The 19,533-nt window shown below is 37.0% G+C and overlaps 1 protein-coding gene and 1 non-coding gene across 2 annotated transcripts in view; both read left to right on the top strand.

Moving 5' to 3' along the window:
* The window catches only part of MALRD1 (MAM and LDL receptor class A domain containing 1), a 670,416-nt gene that overhangs the window by 534,616 nt on the left and 116,267 nt on the right, over positions 1-19,533 (top strand). The window contains exons 34-35 of the mRNA XM_025396215.1: positions 3,866-4,129; positions 16,600-16,725. Of these exons, the coding sequence (XP_025252000.1) occupies positions 3,866-4,129; positions 16,600-16,725 (390 nt within the window). The remainder of the gene's footprint in view (positions 1-3,865; positions 4,130-16,599; positions 16,726-19,533) is intronic.
* On the top strand, positions 6,922-7,135 carry LOC112632326. The gene has a single exon (XR_003121371.1). It is a non-coding gene; the product is annotated as a small nucleolar RNA U3 (small nucleolar RNA).

The raw sequence follows: 19,533 nt of genomic DNA, 5'->3' as shown, positions 1-19,533 counted from the left end.
CCTTCCTTCCTTCCTTCCTTCCTTCCTTCCTCTCTCTTTCTTTCCCTTCCTTCCTTCCTTCCTTCCTTCCTTCCTTCCTTCCTTCCTTCCTTCCTTTCTTTCTTTCTTTCTTTCTTTCCTTCTTTCCTTCTTTCCTTCTTTCCTTCTTTCTTTCTTTCTCTCTTTCTCTCTTTCTCTCTTTCTCTCTCTTTCTCTTTTTTTTTTCTTTCTTTCGACAAAGTTTTGCTCTTGTTGTCCAGGCTGGAGTGCAGTTGCACTATCTGAGCTCACTGCAACCTTTGCCTCCTGGTTTCAAGCGAATCGATTGCCTGAGCCTCCTGAGGTGCTGGATTACAGGCGTGTGCCACCACGCCAGGCTAATTTTTGTATCTTTAGAAGAGACGGAGTTTCACCACGTTGGCCAGGCTGGTCTCGAACTCCTTACCTCAGATGATCTGCCTGCCTCAGCCTCCAAACTGTTGGGATTACAGGCGTGAGCCACCATGACCATCCAGCCACACTTCTTAAAGCATGTATATGGCAGAGTGCATTCAAGTCAAAAGATAAACATAGTACATCTTCCAGGAGAATTAGTTTATTTGATTACCCAAAGGAAACCACTTACATCAAAAAGTATGGATTTATAGTAGAATACAGAGTTTTCATTAGGTTACAACAAGAGACAAAATAAATATGGAGTGAATGAAGGACTGCTCTTGGCTAAGAGACTACCTAGACTCTCCGTAGGAAGCAAAGTCATGTTCTCCCTACATCAGAAATATTTCTTTAGAAAATTTGAGGAGCAATTCAGAGCAGATTTAATTTAAACTAGATTCATTTTTATGTTTGGAGAGTGTTACAAGTGAGGTTCTCTGGGAAGCTGACTTTAAGGCACACTCTAAATCAGAGATTTCTTAGAAATTGTCGCAGGAACATCCCTGCAAAGGAGGGGAGGAAACAGAACTGGGCATCTGCCTGGTGGCAGGTGGGGTTTAGCTGTGATGCAAGTGCAGTGAGAGCCTCCGCCGATACCATGGGGAGCTCTGGAGCTGCACTGGCTCTTTGTAGATGTCTTACCTTGAGGCATAGGGCCTAGGCCATCTTATCTCCAACTCACCGGTCAATGAATGGAGCTGTTCCCAGGAGGTGGTGTAACTCTGGAGGGCAATTCCTGGAGCCTGACTCAAACATGAGCTGTCATCTGGCAACCTCCCAGCAGCTGGGGGAATGGACACCTTGATGTGGATGGAGGAAGCCGGGCAACAAGCCAGTATGCACTATAGGCAAGACAAGCCCAACAGAGTCTTTGAAAAGAAGGGTCTAGAACAAGTGAGTTCTGAGTATCATTCAATAAAAAAAATTTGACATTTAATGCAATGGCTACCTCCAAAAGGAGAAATTTTTATTTTTGCATATCCACTGTAAGAAAAAAATATAGAGAAACACACACACACACACACACACACACACACACACATCATTCTGAATAGGAACTGGGAAACATAAGAAGTCTGTGTTTGTTTTCAAATAGAGATATTACTTTCCTCATTTTTTTAAGACTTAGCTAAGTCATAGATATATTACTAAAGTTGATTCTAGATTCTTGTTACATGCAAAGAATTTGTTAAACCTTTTCGACCTTTGGTGAGCTCATAAAGATGAAAGTTTCATGCATAAAATACTTTAGAAAAAAAGAATTTCTGTCCTTCTTAAGTGTGAGATTAATCTAATGAAAAGTTTGCAGATAAACTATTTATTTGACCATGGTCCGGTACTAGAAGAGCTATATATAAAAGTATAAATATTTAAATCCAATTTACTTTCAAAGTTTGAATTTATAATTTGTACATTGGAACTTTGCAATTTTATATGCTGCTGTGATCTCAGGCAGTTAGGTTAAAACATGATAGCGATGTCTCCAAGTCATACATTTATCTATCTCCTACTTAAATATACTGATTTCTATGAACATAGGCTTCCTAAGCACAGCCACATGTATCCCATATACATGACTTTAGTCATAGGGTCAGAGTCTAAATTCCTTCTAGATATATCTTCACTATTGATTTAGTGAGGAGGGAGAGGGACTTTCAAATCTCATTTTTTAAATGAACTCACTATATCATCTTTACATATAATACAAATTATTCTCATACAACCCATAAATAAAAATAGTTTAAAATGTCAAGAAAACAAAATAAACCATTCCTGAACTGGCCTCCATTGTTACCTCGCTCTATATTTTCCCCTTAATATATTGTTGAGTCCCTCACTAACTAGCACAGAGACAATACAGAGTGTAAGAAGCATCCCACTAATCACCAATTAGTGAAGTCCTATATATTCACATACCTTCTCTGACCTTTAGAAACATCAGATAGTCAACACTCAGCAGTCAGCCTCTGCTTTAAGTTTGGCTTAATGTGGACTCAAACATTTGCTGCAGAAAAGTTTCATGTAACCAAAGTTTATTACACTAGCATTGAGTCTTTGGATATTTAAAATTTGTGGGCTTCAGGGTCTTCATTTGTAAAATGAGTTGGTTGGATTTGAAGCAGGCTACCTTCAGGATTCCTAGTGTAACATCTTAGATTACACTATGATTTTATCTGGCTTTAGATATGGCAGCACATGGCCTTTCACCTGTAGTGAAGATTCAAGGACGGAGTGCAGTGTGACAAAACCATAGCAGATCTCTACATCTGTGGCTCAAACCTGTCCAGGGTCTCAAGAGCCAGATTCCCTGGGTGGGGGCCACTAAGAGACAGTAAATAAATGATACTGTGATATTGTAACAATTCCCTTAAATTCTAAAATTGTGAGTGCATCTTTCCAAAGTTTCTAATTTACTGCATGAAAGTACCTTTACTCTTGAGCACAATCTGATTTAATAGTCCAATTGAAGGCATAGAAATCAAAATGTCTTTTTTAATTTGAAGGTGTCAGTTTCCATGTCAATGATGCCTTTTTAAAAAATATTGTACCTGTAAGAATGGCCATAATTAAAAAGTCCAAAAGCAATAGATGTTGGTGCAGATGTGGTGAAAAGGGAACACTTCTACACTGCTGGTGGGAACGTACATTAGTAGCACCACTATGGAAAATAGTATGGAGATGCCTTAAAGAACTAAAAGTTGAACTGCCATTTGATCAGCAGTCTCACTACTGGGTATCTACCCCCAAAAAAAGTCATTATATGAAAAAGACACATCCATATGCATGTTTATAGCGGCACAATTCACAGTTGCAAAGATATGGAACCAACCCAAATGCCCATCAATCAGCAAGTTGATAAAGAAAATGCAGTATATATACATCATGGAACACTACTCAGCCATAAAAAGGAATGAAATAATGTCTTTTGCAGCAACTAGGATGGAGCTGGAGGCCATTATTCTAAATGAAGTAAACCAGGAATGAAAAACTAAATATTGTATGTTCTCATGTATAAGTGGGAGCTAAGCTATCAGGATGCAAAGGCATAATAATGATATAATGGACTGTGGGGACTCAAGGAGAAAGATTCAGCATATGGTGAGAGATAAAAGACTATATATCAGGTACAGTGTACACTGCTCAGGTGATAGGTGCACCAAAATTTCAGAAATCACCACTAAAGAACTTATCAGTGTAACCAAAAACCACCTGTTCTCCCCAAATTATTGAAATTAAAATAAATTTTTATGTTCCTGACATTATGATAAGTTATATTATTGAATCACATTTGCCTGTTTTGTGGGCTTCCTATTAATCCTAATTGGAAATTAATTTACCTCGATTAACAAAATTCATTTTATACAGTAATAAATGCAACCTGTAATGTCCCAACACTGGATGGAGGGAAATTCCCTAATGCCAACATGACTTGACCTGCTCTCTTTTTTAGGTCCTGTCCCAGCGCAGCCATCACCCTGTGAAGCTGATCACTTTTCTTGTATCTACACACTCCAATGTGTCCCTCTCTCAGGGAAATGTGATGGACATGAAGACTGCACAGACGGATCCGATGAAATGGATTGTCCTCCCAGCCCCACCCCTCTACTCTGTAGTAACATGGAGTTCCCGTGCTCTACAGATGAGTGCATCCCTTCCCTCCTGCTATGCGATGGAGTGCCTGACTGCCACTTCAATGAAGATGAACTCATCTGCTGTGAGTTACTTTCACTAACTCAGTGTGTCAGGGAAGGAATGCTGCTTTAGAATGAGAGAGAAGGCTCCACAGATAAAATGAAGTTCTCTAGAGCCTTACTGTGATTGTATCATTAATAACACAGCTTTCTGTGTTATGTTGCAAAACAAGGCATCTGTCCTCTGCTTAGTGTTTCTAGAAACACCGTGTTTGCGGTCATGCTAATTTTTGTTAAACCTATCTATTTCCTTTCCCATTTACATCAAATCATTCATATGGAAGATGCCATTATGTGTTTTTATCTCATTAACGTGTTTATGGAAGTGGTTTGAAGAAATTCAGTTAGAGTTTCTTCCTACCACAAAGGTTCATGAAGATGGCTCAAGTAAAGGGCATATTGATAGATACTTCCTTTTTGATCAAGTGGCAAATATTGATTTTAATGGATCTATATAGTTAAGGGTTGCATCTGGATCGTTACCTGAGTAAATGTCATGTCATTAGGAGTTCATGGGATAATGCATCCTAGAGACATGGGTTTGAATTTCATCCCTGTCACTTACTATGTGTGCAGTCTTGGGGCAAGTTATTTGAGCGCTGCCAGTTTTGTTTTGTCATCCAGGTAATGAATTCAGTAATACCTAACTTACAAGGCTGTGATGATTTGAGCAGATGCATGTAAAATCCCAAGCTTTGTATTCAGTACCTTTGATTTTTAGTATAATAAGCCAGGTAGGGAAGGAAGAATGTTAAGTAAGAAGTAATCACACACATCTTAAAGTGAGTACATAATCATGGTGGTGTCCAAACGCCTAGCATTTTATTTAGTTATTTGCTTGCTTCCTTACTTATTTTATATTTTATTATACCATATTATATTTTTGGATGAATGCTGCAGTGATAGTGGTCCATAAACTATATGTTAATGATCATACTTTTTGGAATAGTAAAAGGCAGTTTGAAATGTAACTACAAGAGGGGAACATTGAATGAGTCTGGGTGCAGTGGCTCAGGCCTGTTATCCCAGCATTTTGAAAGGCCGAGGTAGGAGGATCCCTTGGGCTCAGGAGTTTAAGCCAGCCTGGGCAACATAGTGAGACCCCATCTCTACAAAAATAGCAATAATAATAATAACCAGGTGTGGTGGTGCATGCCGGTAGTCCAAGCTACTCTGGAGCCTGAGGTGGAAGGATTTCTTGGGCACAGGAGTTTGAGGCTGCAGTGAACTATGATTGTGCCACTGTACCACTGCACTCCAGCCTGGGGGACAAAGTGAGAATCTGTCTCAAAAAAAAAAAAAAAAGAAAAGAAAAGAATGAAAGAGAGACAAAGAAGGAAGAGGGGAAGGGAGGAAAGGAGGAAGTGGGGGAGGGAAGGAGGGAGAGAGGGACAGAGAAGGAAGGAAGGGAAGGGAAGGGAAAGGAAGGGAAGGGAGACGGAAGGAAGGAAGCAAAGGAGGGAAGGAGGGAAGGAAAGGTGGAAGGAAGAAAGCAAGGGCTATTTCAGGGACCTGTGTAGTATGGGACCTCTAGAAATCTGGAACAATTGGAAGAGGAGTAAAGATGAATGAAAGAAAAGAGAGATGACCTTGGGATGTTTAAAGGCTTTAACCTTAAATCAGTGAAACTATTTTCCTGGTTCAGACTAACAAATTGGTTTTCCAACTCCCTGTTATTTCCTACCTATATATTCTCTCTGAGATAAAGTCAACCTGTCAGGTCTTATAATCTTTTCTTAGAAGCAAGGTAAGCAAATGGAGGTGAATAGAAAAGAGAAAGCCTGCCAAATTACTTATCCCTGTTCCCATCAGAGCTCTAATGTAATTTGGCTGATAGAAATCATATTAAGTTCAATATAGCCATATGATATTTGGCTTCAAATAAGACTGCTATTTAAAGAGAAGCTTAGGGAAGTACTGTGTCCTTATAATGCTAGGCATTCACTGGAAAAATGGAGTTTGCCTAGTCCTATGAATTTCTGTTCCAAAAGGGAAATAAGCCCATGTTAGGAATAGACGGGGGACAAAATTCTAGAACAAAATTATAGAATAAGAGAATTTAGTGGTCAAAATTCACCAAACATGTGAAGATATAATGGTCTTTGGGGACTTTCCTATTGGTTTAGAATGTGATTTTGTAAACTCACATTCATTCATTCATTTATTCACAAACCTCATTAAGAGCCTAACTGATGCCACATATTATGTTACGTATTGACGAGACAGATAGATATGACACTGTCAGAGCTCAGGCTGACGATGTGCTATACATTAGTGAAGGAGGCTAGTCAGTGAAAGTGAGGAATACTATATGATCAATCCTATGACACAGACAAGCGCCTCATGTTAGAAGGCACACAGGGAACTCTCTATGGTGCTAGGGAGTCTTTACATTTTCACGAGAGGGGTGATTACACAGCCAAACTTGGAAAGACAAATAGTCATTGGATGAATAAAGCAGAGATCTGGATTCAAGTGAAGTGAAGATTGTTCCAGGAGCAGAGAACAAGTCGTTAGAGTGAAGCATATTTTGTGTTGCTAGAGCAGAGCCTGTGGTTGGAAATGTAGAAAGAATCCTGGAGAGTGAAGCGGGACCCACATCTTGCAGAATCCTCACCCCCGTGCCACCATGCCAGTGTTACATAACGGCACTTAAGTTGGATATGAGATGGATTGGAGTGAGGAAGAGGGACTGGTTAGGAGATGTCAACAGTTCAAATACAAAGCAATTGATTAGACTTCAAGGTAAAGATTATTAATAGACTTAAGGGATGGTCAGGTGATGAGGAAGAGAAAGGAATCAGCAGTGACTTCCAAGACTGTGCTTTCAGGGATCACGTCTATAGTTTGCTACTAGAGAAGTTTTTCTGAACACATAGGGCACCAGAAGCACAAGGAGGAGGTACAGCCTTCTCTCCTGAACATGAAGCTGGCTCTTGGTCTTGCTTTGTTCCAACTACCATTTGCAATTGATTATGTCCTTCTCTTCCTTCCAGAAAGTAAAAGGGAGAGAATGTAGTCTGAGTGATTTTTGTTAATCAAAAAAAAAAAAAAAAAAAAAAAAAAGAAGGACTTCCAGCTTTCTAATTTGGACATCAGGTCAGCTAATGTGCCATTGCTTGAGCTAGGGAAAATAGGAGAAGAACATGTTTGGGGAAGATGTGGCTTCAATTTTAGATGTGTTGTATATGATACCTGTGACCCGTGCACATGAAAATGTTCAGAATGTGTTTGGAAGTGTATATATAAAGCTCAGGAGAGAGCTAAAATAAGATAATATAAGGATGCAAACCATCAGCGTATGATTATTGAAGCTGTGGGTGTAGATGAGATCAAAGAGAGAGGAAAGAGATAAAGTGGCAGGCAGAACCTGAAGGAACAGCTAAAAGACCGTTTAGAAAAAAGCAGACATTGAAGACACTGAGAAGATGTGGTCCTAGACATAGTGGGGTCACAAGAGACTGAGGATCTTAAAGGCAAAAATCCTTTAGTTTCAAAATCTTCACAGGTTGAAATGTTTCTGAGAGATCAAATAAGAAAGGGCCTAAAAAATATAAATTGGAAAAAGCCAAAAAAGTGGTTTTTGATGATTTTGGAGAGAGAACTTTTTATGGAGTGGAAGGGCAGAATTCTGAAGCTACTCTTTTTTAAGAGCAAATGGGAAATGTCAAAGAGGGAAATCAATTGTAGATAACTCTTTCAAGAAGTCGTAATTGGAGTGGAATGCAGGAAAAAAGAATTGGTTTCTTTGTTTTCTGTGGCTTTCTCATGTTTAAATGTTGTAGGACTAAGGATTTGGAGATGTTTACAATTTTAGACAGGGAAGTCAACAATAATAGATGTTTACAGGCCTTTATTTTTGCAGAAATAAATTTTCTAGTATTAGAAATGTTTAGATAAACCTGTGAGTTCAACATTTAAAAACACTTCATATTTGAATATTGTCTTTCCATTGGAAACATTAATTTTTCATGGACTGAAGCAATATAGTGTTTATCAAACATATCTCCTTTCCCTAAAAAAAGAAAAGAAAGAAGAAACATGGTTAATTATATGGAAGAACAGCACAAAACTAGAAACACTCTTTTCACTGATATTCCTCTGATAGCCATCTTCTATTCACCAGGAGAGCTTCAAGATTTCATCAGCCGTTGTGTCAGTCAATATCCTGGCAAGAAATAGTTATTGATATTGCATAAGTTGAAAAAATATTAATAAGGGGATTGTTTATTAGAGAAATAGTATGCATAGCAAAGCCATAAGGGATAGTAAGAGTGAGGGCTTTTATCACCTACAGACCGAAGAGTGTGAGAGGAGGTTCAGTTACCTGAGCCTAGAGTGAGAAGGGAGTACATGGTAAGATGTTTAGTTAAGGGAAGCAGTTAGTCCATGCTGATCTCAAAGGGTCTCTTCACTCCGTATTAATCTGCTGGTGGTGTTACCCATTGGCCAAATCCAATCATACACCAGAAGTTTAAAAGGCTTATTAATGTATCCTTATCGTCCAGCCTTCCAGGGCCCAGATGGGGAGAGAAGGTGGAGAATAGATCAGGAGAAGTACATGGAAACTATGCATCAATGACAGAACAACTGTGAAAAACAAAGGGCATAAGTGGGTGTTTTACCTCCTTTCCAATGGTAATGGATATGTCCTGTGAAGTGCATGCCACTTCTGGTGTTTTGGAATGGGTCACATTCCTAAGACTTGTGGATCACACTTTATCATCAATATTTTTGCTATTGGCTTTTAAATATGTTAGCTATGATCTCAACATCCGATAGTGCGTTTCAACAACAGTGTGAAGATTATTCCTCTGCATTTACCTGCTTCATTTCTTACAACAGTGTTCCTCAGTTTTTTTCAACATTAAAAATCATGGTAATTAATTTGTTTTAGGGAGGTATTGGAGGAGTAAATGAAATTAATATGGTAGAGTGCATAATACACACAATAAATTATTATCCTTTCCCCATTAAATTATCTCATAGTTTCATTGAATATTATTTAAACTGCTAAGATACTTTAATAAGAGTACTGGTTGAATTTAAATCAAGAATAAAATAAATATCCATCCTGCTATATGTTAGGTGTGTGTGCCCTGAAGGGCTTGTAGCCTTCATTCTCATGGCCCAAGACCATAGTTTCTATGCCATTAGAAATATTGGTCTGCTGCATATAGATTTTATTTTACTAGAAAATAGGTGTACATCCATAGGCTTACTTTATGTTCAAATATGCAGCAACTATAATCGATTAAGAAATTTTGCTTTCAGGAAGTAGTGCCAATGAACCATTCATAAATTGTTTAAAGTATCATCAACCTGAGTGAATGAGCTATGTGGCACAAAATGCCCTGTGTTACTTAGCCTATTTTGGTAAGAAAGAATACCAATTTCTAGGATGAGAAATGTAATAACTATTTTTGTTTGTTTCTTTGTTTGTTTTTAAGACCGAGTCTCACTCTTTTGCCCAGGTTGGAGTGCAGTAGCACAATTGTAAATCACTGCAGGCTTGCCCTCCCAGGCTCAAGTAATCCCGCCATCTCAGTCTCCCAAGCAGCACAGGCATGCTCCACCATGTCTAGCTAATTTTTTAAAACAAAATTTGTAGAGGTAGGGTCTTGCTAGGTGGCTCAGGCTGATTTCAAGCTTCTGGGCTCAAATGATCCTGCTGCCTTGGTCTCCCAAAGTTTTCGGATTACAGGTGTGAGCCACTGTGCTCAGCCAAATAAGTATTTTACAGATTTTAAAATACAATGTCTGAAAGAGAATGTACCAAAAAATAGATATTATTCATGGAAGCATTTTGAAACCCGAGTTTTCTATGAATTTTATGTATGAATTTTTTGGCTTAATATTGGAATTATTCTATGTCATACATATATTAATAAAGAAGGAAAAATAGAAAGTAAATGGCTCAGATTATTTTCCTGTATTCAGTACAATGTTATTTGCCTTATGGATGCCAATATGCATTCATAATTTATTTGCCACCTACTGTTAAAAGAAAATTTATGAATATTAAATATAATGTTAATGCTATTTAAAATGCAACAGAAACTATATTTTGTTTATAAATTTCATGAAGCCAAAGTCAGTTTTTAACTATCTAAACTGTTAACTTTCTTAGACAAAAGTAAAACTTTTTATATTGAAACCATTTATTTTCTGATTTTTTAATGTGTTTCAACTGCATTTGTGCCAAAGTTGTGAACTTATATCATTTACAAGTTAGAGCTCGTTATTATACAGTCAACTTGAAAACAAGTTACCAGTCATATTAGAAATTGGATGAAGAAATATGGATAAATTCCTATCTCCAATAGAGGAAGGGTTCAAAATATATGTTTTCAAGAAGATGAGTAGTATCTGCCATATTTGTATACAAATGTTAATATATTATATTGTTTAAAACCTTAAAACTATGATCTTATATTATCTCTCAGCTTTTTGCAATGAAAAATAATGATAAAAATATATATGCACACACAAAATATGTGTATATATACACACACATATATATCAGATACATATATACACATTTTTGTGTGCATACAAAATAAAATAAACAGGCACACCTTGTTTTATTGTGTATTGCTTAATTGCGCTTCACAGATGTTGCATTTTTTACAAACTGAAGCTCGTCATCCTTGCATCCTGCAAGTCTATCAGTGCCAGTTTTCTAACAGTATGTGCTCATATCATGTCTGTATCCCATTTTAGTGATTCTCACAATATTTCAAACTTCTTCATGACTATTATATCTGTTTTGGTGATCTGCGATCAGTGATCTTTGATGTTACTATTGTAATTGTTCTGCGGTGCCGTGAACAATGCCCATATAAGATGGTAAATTTAATTGATACATGTCGTGTATGTTCTGACTGCTCCACCAATCAGCCATTCCCCGATTTGTCTCTTCCTCTCTTTGGGTCTCCCCGTTCCCTGAGGCTGAACAATATTGCAGTTAGGCCAACTACAATAGCTCCTAAGTGTTCAAGTGAAAGGAGAAAATGCAGATCTCTCACTTTAAATCAAAAGCTAGAAATGATTATTAGTGAGTAACGCATGTTGAACACCAAGATAGGCTAAAAGCTGGCCCTTTTTCTCCAAACAGCCAAGTTGTGAATGTGAAGGAAAAATTCTTGAAGGCTCCTCCAGTGAACACTGGAGTAGTCTTGAACACTCTTCCAGTGAATACACAAATGATAGGAAAGCAAAACAGCCTTATTGTGGATATGGAGAAAGTTTTGACATATTCCTGCTGAACCCTGGAACTCAGAGGAGCAGGGTTAGAAGAAAAGAATAGATTGATACCACTATTATTTAGTGCTTTTGAAATCTATCCAGACTTTCTGACAAAATGGTGCAGTGGGTTCATTCTTTGACACATTCTCTCTGCTCCAGCCTAATCTAGAGCAAAGTTCTAGCTATCTTTAATTCTATGAAGTCTGAGAGAGGTGAGGAAGCTTTGGAGGAAAAGCTGGAAGATAGCAGAGGTTGGTTTATGAAGTTGAAGGAAAGAAGCCATCACCATAACATGAAAGTACAAGATGAGTCACCAAATGCTGAGATGGAGAAGCTGTACCAAGTGATCTAGGTCTAGCTAAAATCACTGATGAAGGTGGCTACACTGCACAACAGATCTTCACTGTCAATGAAACAGGTTTCTGTTGGAAAAAGATGCCACGTAGGACTTCCACAGCTAGAGAAGAGAAGTCAATGCCTGTCTTAACTAAAAGCTAAATATTTTCTAGTTATTATTTTGTTAGACAGGCTGTTGCTCATTTAATTGGCTAAGGTATAGTGCAGACATAACATTTATATTGCGCTGGAAAAAAAAAAACAATTTTATGTGACTTGTGTTAATGCAACATTAGCTTTATTATGGTTATCTGGAACTAAGCCTACCATATCGCTGAGAAATGCCTACATACTTCTTCATTTTTAACAAACATTATCTTATAAGATTTTGCTTTAAGAGTTTATCTTATAAGAGTTTGAAGATTATTATTTCCTAGTTTATTTGGTTTGCAATGTAATTTATCTTGTCTATGTATATCCTAAAATGATTTAAACGTTTGGGAATGCTGAAGATCAGTCTTCTCCTGAAACCCTAGACAATTTCTGCCATTTGATTACAGCTTTTTGTTTGTTTGTTTTGTTTTGTTTTACAGAATCTTGCTGTGTTCCCAGGGCGGAGTGCAGTGGCACAATCTTGGCTCACTGCAACTTCCACCTCCCAGGTTCAAGCAATTCTCCTTCCTCAGCCTCCCAAGTAGCTGGGACTACAGTCACAAGCCACCAATCCTGGCTATTTTTATTTTATTTTATTTTATTTTTATTTTTATTTTTAGTAGAGACAGGGTTTCACCGTGTTAGCCAGGCTGGTCTCGAACTCCTGACCTCATGTGATCTGCCCACCTCGGCCTCCCAAAGTGCTGGGATTGCAGGCGTGAGCCACTGTGCCTGGACCAGCCTTTTTTTTTTTTTTTTTTTTTTTTTTGGTTTATCTGTACTACTTCCTTATCCAACCTCCCTAGTCAAAAGCGACCTGCTGTACTCACTGAACCAATAGAGAGCTTATTGATTTTCCATCTGTAGACTTTATTCCTACTTTACTAAATGGCTTTTCTCTAGAAATATTAAAATTTAAAATATGTTTAAAGATTCTGATCTTAACCTTCAGCTTTTATAGATCTCTGTATGCTAAAGGAATTTTCGTTTTTATAAATGCTTCTCTACAGCAATGCTTTGCCTACTAAGTTTCACCTCACGGAATTTCTTTTCTTATTGTTTTGAGCTGTTTATCACTCCTGTATTGTTGTTCTCTTGTCATCACCATGTATGATTCTGGTCATTCATTTTTAAATTTCTGCCCTGAACTCTACATTCTAAGTTCTAAGACACTGTGTTACATATGGTGGAAGCTCAATATTTTTTGGTGTGAATTCATAGTCTAGCACCTCAGGAAGAATTGCTCAATAAAGAATATTGCCTAAATTTTTCAGAGTCAGCATTTTCAGTCAATGGAGATACATATTCTTAAAAACACGATTTTTTTATGTCCAACTTTAAAATATATTTTAATGGGCCATTTTCAAAATTAATTGTGTCAATTATCTATGATACATAAAATAAATTATTCGTTCCAACCCATAATTATACTTGAAGAAAAAAATAATTTATGAAAGAACTGGCAATATCTGTGTAAGAACCATACATGGGGACATTTATTCTTGGGTCCTTTAAATAATTTACTTTGAAAAGGTTGTGACTTCATTGTCTTTATTCATGTGCAAGGAATTTTTCAGACTAATCATCTTTAAACTTTTAGTAGCAGGTTTGGAGTAAAATGTTCAAATGAGAAGTTGTATATGATACCAGTAAGTAAATCAGAGGAAAACAAAGCTGTTCTTGTTGAACCTGGGTTAAGTGCGAGACAGTTCTGACTGTCTACTGCTGCCTTTGACATATTTCTGCTGAACCCTGGTACTCAGAGGAGCAGGGTTAGAAAACAAGAATAGATCAATACCATTATTATTTAGAGCTTTTGAAATCTATCCGGACTTTCTGACAAAATAGTGCAGTAAGTTCATGCTTTGACACATTCCCTCTGCTCCAGACACATCACAATGCTAGATAGTAGAGTTATCCCATTAAATACTCTGAGAAACAAGATGAACATCAACACTGGCACAGACCAGAACCAGAGTAGAACCACAAAAGGGATCAGGCCTGCAACCTGGAATTCTTAGCTTCCAGGTCCTGAAGCAAGCAGGAAAACAGAGGAACCATATTTCACACTCGATGGCAGCCTGAAATGAGAAGTTCTCCTTTAGCCCTAACTCAATGCCAACCACAGCCTCTTCTTTCTAGGAAGTTGTAATCCTAAAGAAAGGAAGAACATAGTACAATTTTAGAACTGAAAACTGAGCTTCCTAATAGACCAATCAGATATCATTAAATTAATCAAGTTGCATACAAGAAAGGTAAAGTGCTTTGCAAGACTAGATAGCCATTGAATAGGCATCAATGCGATGAGCATCAATAAGGACACTTTTCTGAAACAACCGAAGTCTTATGAGCAATAGCATCTCTCAGCTATTAAAATGTTTGCCTATTGAAGTCAGATCAGTGTCTGCTTGCATTTCATGCAATGCACTTGTTAACATGTGTAACACTATGTAATGCATGTATTAGTCAGCACAGGCTGCCATAAGAAAATAACACACACAGAATAGCTAAAACAATAGGAATTTATTTTCTCAAACTTCTGGAGACTAAAAGTCCAAGATCAACATGTAGGCAGGTTTGGTGTCTCCTAAGGCCTCTCTCATTGGCTTGCAGATGGCCACCTTCTTACTACGTCTTCACATAGCCTTTCCTCAATATAAGTGCATCCCTGATGTCTCTCTCTTCTTAAAACCTTCATTACCTTCTTAAAGCTCCTATCTGTAAATACAGTCCTTTTGCGGGTTAGGGTTTCAAGATATGAACGTTGAGGTGAGGACACAATTCAGTCCCTAAGAGTGCACATCTGGGAAGTGATTCTACAAGCAAATGTGGTTTTCCTTCCAGAAATTTTTAAGTTAATGCATTTGAAATATTCTTCAAAAAGAACTGTGTTCCAGAATATCAGACTAGAAAAACATCAAGAGTAACATAATATTTGCATTTCTCTGGTGGCCAGTGATGATGAGCATTTTTTCATGTGTCTGTTGGCTGCATAAATGTCATCTTTTGAGAAGTGTCTGTTCATATCCTTTGCCCACTTTTTGATGGTGTTGTTTGTTTTTTTCTTGTAAATTTGTTTGAGTTCTTTGTAGGTTCTGGATATTAGCTCTTTGTCAGATGAATAGATTGCAAAAATTTTCTCCCATTCTGTAGGTTGCCTATTCACTCTGACGGTAGTTTTCTTTTGCTGTGCAGAAGCTCTTTAGTTTAATTAGATCCCATTTGTCAGTTTTGGCTTTTGTTGCCATTGCTTTTGGTGTTTTAAACATGAAGTCCTTGCCCATGCCTATGTCCTGAATGGTATTCCCTAGGTTTTCTTCTAGGGTTTTTATGGTTTTAGGTCTAACATTTAAGTCTTTAATCCATCTTGAATTAATTTTTGTATAAGGTGTAAGGAAGGGATCCAGTTTCAGCTTTCTACGTATGGCTAGCCAGTTTTCCCAGCACCATTTATTAAATAGGGAATCTTTTCCCCATTCCTTGTTTTTTTTCAGGTTTGTCAAAGATCAGATGGCTGTAGATGTGTGGTATTATTTCTGAGGGCTCTGTTCTGTTCCCTTGGTCTATATCTCTGTTTTGGTACCTGTACCATGCTGTTTTGGTTACTGTAGCTGTGTAGTATAGTTTGAAGTCAGGTAGCATGGTATCTCCAGCTTTGTTCTTTTGGCTTAGGACTGTCTTGGCAATGCGGGCTCTTTTTTGGTTCCATAGGAGCTTTAAAGTAGTTCTTTCCAATTCTGTGAAGAAAGTCATTGGTAGCTTAATGGGGATGGCATTTAATCTATAAATTACCTTGGGCAGTATGGCCATTTTCACGATATTCATTCTTCCTATCCATGAGCATGGGATGTTCTTCCATTTGTTTGTATCCTCTTTTATTTTGTTGAGCAGTGGTTTGTAGTTCTCCTTGAAGAGGTCCTTCACATCCCTTGTAAGTTGGATTCCTATATACCATCTCATACCAGTTAGAATGGCGATCATTAAAAAGTCAGGAAACAACAGGTGCTGGAGAGGATGTGGAGAAATAGGAACACTTTTACACTGTTGGTGGGACTGTAAACTAGTTCAACCATTGTGGAAGACAGTGTGGCGATTCCTCAAGGATCTAGAACTAGAAATACCATTTGACCCAGCCATCCCATTACTGGGTATATACCCAAACAATTATAAATCATGTTGCTATAAAGACACATGTACACGTATGTTTATTGCGGCAGTATTCACAATAGCAAAGGCTTGGAACCAACACAAATGTCCATCAATGATAGACTAGATTAAGAAAATGTGGCACATATGTACCATGGAATACTATGCAGCCATAAAAAAGGATGAGTTCGTGTCCTTTGTAGGGACATGGATGAAGCTGGAAACCATCATTCTCAGCAAACTATCACAAGGACAAAAAACCGAACACTGCATGCTCTCACTCATAGGTGGGAATTGAACAATGAGAACACTTGGACACAAGAAGGGGAGCATCACACACCGGGGCCTGTTGTGGGGTGGGGGGAGGGGGAAGGATACCATTAGGAGATATACCTGATGTAAATGACAAGTTAATGGGTGCAGCACACTAACATGGCACATGTATACATACATAATAAACCTGTATGTTGTGTACATGTACCCTAGAACTTAAAGTATAATTTAAAAAAAGAGTAATATAATAAACTGTTACATATTATTTTGTTGTGATAATTCACTGGGACAAAAAAAAAATGCTTGCATCCCTGATCATTACTCTTTTTGTTTGCAGCCAACAAGAGCTGTTCTAATGGAGCTCTGGTATGTGCCTCCTCTAATAGCTGTATCCCAGCCCACCAGCGCTGTGATGGTTTTGCCGACTGCATGGATTTTCAGCTTGATGAGTCCAGCTGCTCAGGTACCCCAGTTCCATTAAAATATTCTTGTGATATGAACCAGCAACTTAACCTGCACACAATGAAAATATTAAAACTTGAGGTTCTAAATAATGGCAAGCATGGAATAATTGGATTTCTATTCTTGGTTTGGGGGCAGAAAGAATGTTGACATTAATTGCTACATTGCTAAAAATTATAAACATATAATGGGCTCATGCTAGATCTACACAATATTTGATAAGAAAAGAAAAATCAAATATGTAATTTTAACACAATGTAATTTAAGATTATTAGCATTTAATAATCTCTCCTCTGAAAATTGCTTGGTTTCTATAATAAAGAAACCCTATACAATCTAGTGCTATTATTTTATTTTTAAATTGTGGTCTTCTTTTATCCACTTCTTTGTAAGAGTTTTCTATTTGCATAATCTAGTTACATATTTAAAACTAAATTTATTAAACCTTAGTTTGACTTCTAAACTTTTTTTTTTCTTCTGATCTTGGAACATTTATACAGCATAAGAACTGACAGTATATATCTGTCAGTATACTTTTATCAAAGCTGCTTTAAAATTTTCTGATTTATTGTAGCCCCTTGTTAACATCTCTCCTGAGTAAATGATTTTTTTATTCCACATAGGTGACATATAAAATAACAGACCATTAAAGGCAACATGATTTTGTCCTAACTAAAGGATAATATAAATTAATGATAGAGATATATTCAGTGAAATTTCCTAAATAAGTTGGAAATATTTTATATCAAAACTAGTTAAGAAAATACTCTGTATCTTTCAAGAGAGGAGAACATTATGAGATCTGTGGTAGAAGCATGATAATTGTAATCAAATCACATTGTGAAAACGTCTTTTTTTTTAATAATGTTGGAAGTGAATACTCACACAGCACTGCACTTTATGAGTGCAAAAGCAAATGAAAAAGTGGCCAAATCTGGCCCCATAAAATGTGCAAAGATGGATACTCTTTGTCACTTTTTCTGCACTCAGAATGCATGTACTTCAGATAAGATACCAGTATTATTTTCTTTACAGAAAGTAAGAAAGCCATTACTGAATAGCTCCATTCTTTGACACTAGTTAAGAGACAGTATTTATGCCAGACCCAAACTTATTTACATAAAGATGAGATTATCTTCAGCATGGTCCTATATGAGCACAAATATAATATGTTATAATTTGTTAGCTTCTTTGATATAGTCTACTTTTAAAAGTGGGATCAGAGAAACAGAATACTTTTCATTCATACCCAGCAACAGACACTCTGCAGGTAGTACTATAGAACACATTTTTGTTGTCCGTCTCTTTTCATCAGTCACCAGTCATGTTTACAGTTCACTTCCAAAGTGTAGGTCATGTTGACACAGCTATTGGGTTAGAGTAAAATAAAGAACTAGTGAAGTACAGTTTTCAGAAATAAAATCCCTATTATATTATGTTTTATCTATTTACATGTTGTATGCTTTTTGGCCTGTCAATCAAGTATAATAAAGCCAAGCTTCTGTTTTAAAGATGTCTTCAAGCCTGATCCACACTAAAGATTTGTCAATCTACATTGCACATTACTCTTTCTTTCCAACATTATATTCTTTTAAGGTCAGCATTTATAGGCTTTTGTGAACCCAATCTTTATAGTATTGAATAATTCCCATAGTGGTCTCACCACGATCAGAATCTGGCCTCACCCACCTTGAGGTTTAAGTCATAAACAAGAATATTAAGGTCGGGCACTGTATAAATGTTGCAGGCTACACATATTTCAATGAATCCTGTTCATGCCTAACTTACATTATGAAAGTATATTATTTTCCAGTTTTGGTTGCTTTGCAACCAGAAATTATCGGCCAGTATTTGTCTGGCTAAATCTAAACTGAAAGTGTTTTTCTAGTCATCTGCGGTAGTAGAGGTTAATAAAGCTTATGCTAAGGTGAAACTATAATTATGATAATCATTCATTTGAAGGAGAATTAGGAAAGGACACTAAAAATGTAAAATTGTAGGACGGGACATTATAAATATAATACTATACATAAAAACACTGACGTGGTGGTGATGATGATGATGATGACGATGATGATGATACAGCTTAATAAAGTTTCAGAAGTATTTAAAAACCAAACAAAACAAATGCAAACACTTCTCAGGCAAGTACTGTGGAGCTACTTCAAGTTTGTTTGTTATTATTATTTTCATTTTTTAATTGACACATCATAATTGTACATATTTATGGGGTACAATTTGACGTTTCAGTGCATATGTTTTGTATAATGATCAAATCAAGGTGGTTAGCTTATCCATCACCTCATGCATTAATTATTTCTTTGTGGTAAGAACATTGAAGAGCCTCTCTCCTAGCCATTTTGTAATATACAATATCTTAATATTCACCCATTACCCTACTGTGCAATAGAACACCAAAACTTGTTCCTTCTATCTAGTAGTAACTTTGTACCCATTGGCCAACCTCTGCCTGTCCTTTTCCTCCCCTCTCCAGTCACTAGTAAGTACTGTTCTATTCTCTGCTTCTATGATATCAACTTTTGAGGCTTGATAGATTTTCCTGTAGTCCCTGTGCCAGGATTTCAAGATAAAGAAAATAATCTCTTCCCTCTGGGACTTGGTTTGTTGCACAAAATCTTCGGGTGGACTCCTAGGGTGTATATATCTCTTCAAACTATGTGCAAATAATTGTGTATATGCATACTTATCTGGGACAGTACATAAATGCCACGTGATTCAAAGGGGTTCATATGCCCACAGCATCAAAAACTGCAAGCAGTTGTAGAAATTCTGAGCTAAATAACTAATC

This window comes from Theropithecus gelada, chromosome 9 (genome assembly GCF_003255815.1).
Source record: "Theropithecus gelada isolate Dixy chromosome 9, Tgel_1.0, whole genome shotgun sequence".
NCBI lineage: Eukaryota > Metazoa > Chordata > Mammalia > Primates > Cercopithecidae > Theropithecus > Theropithecus gelada.
Note: the sequence above shows the minus strand (reverse complement) of the source record. Positions and strands in the feature narration are given on the sequence as shown.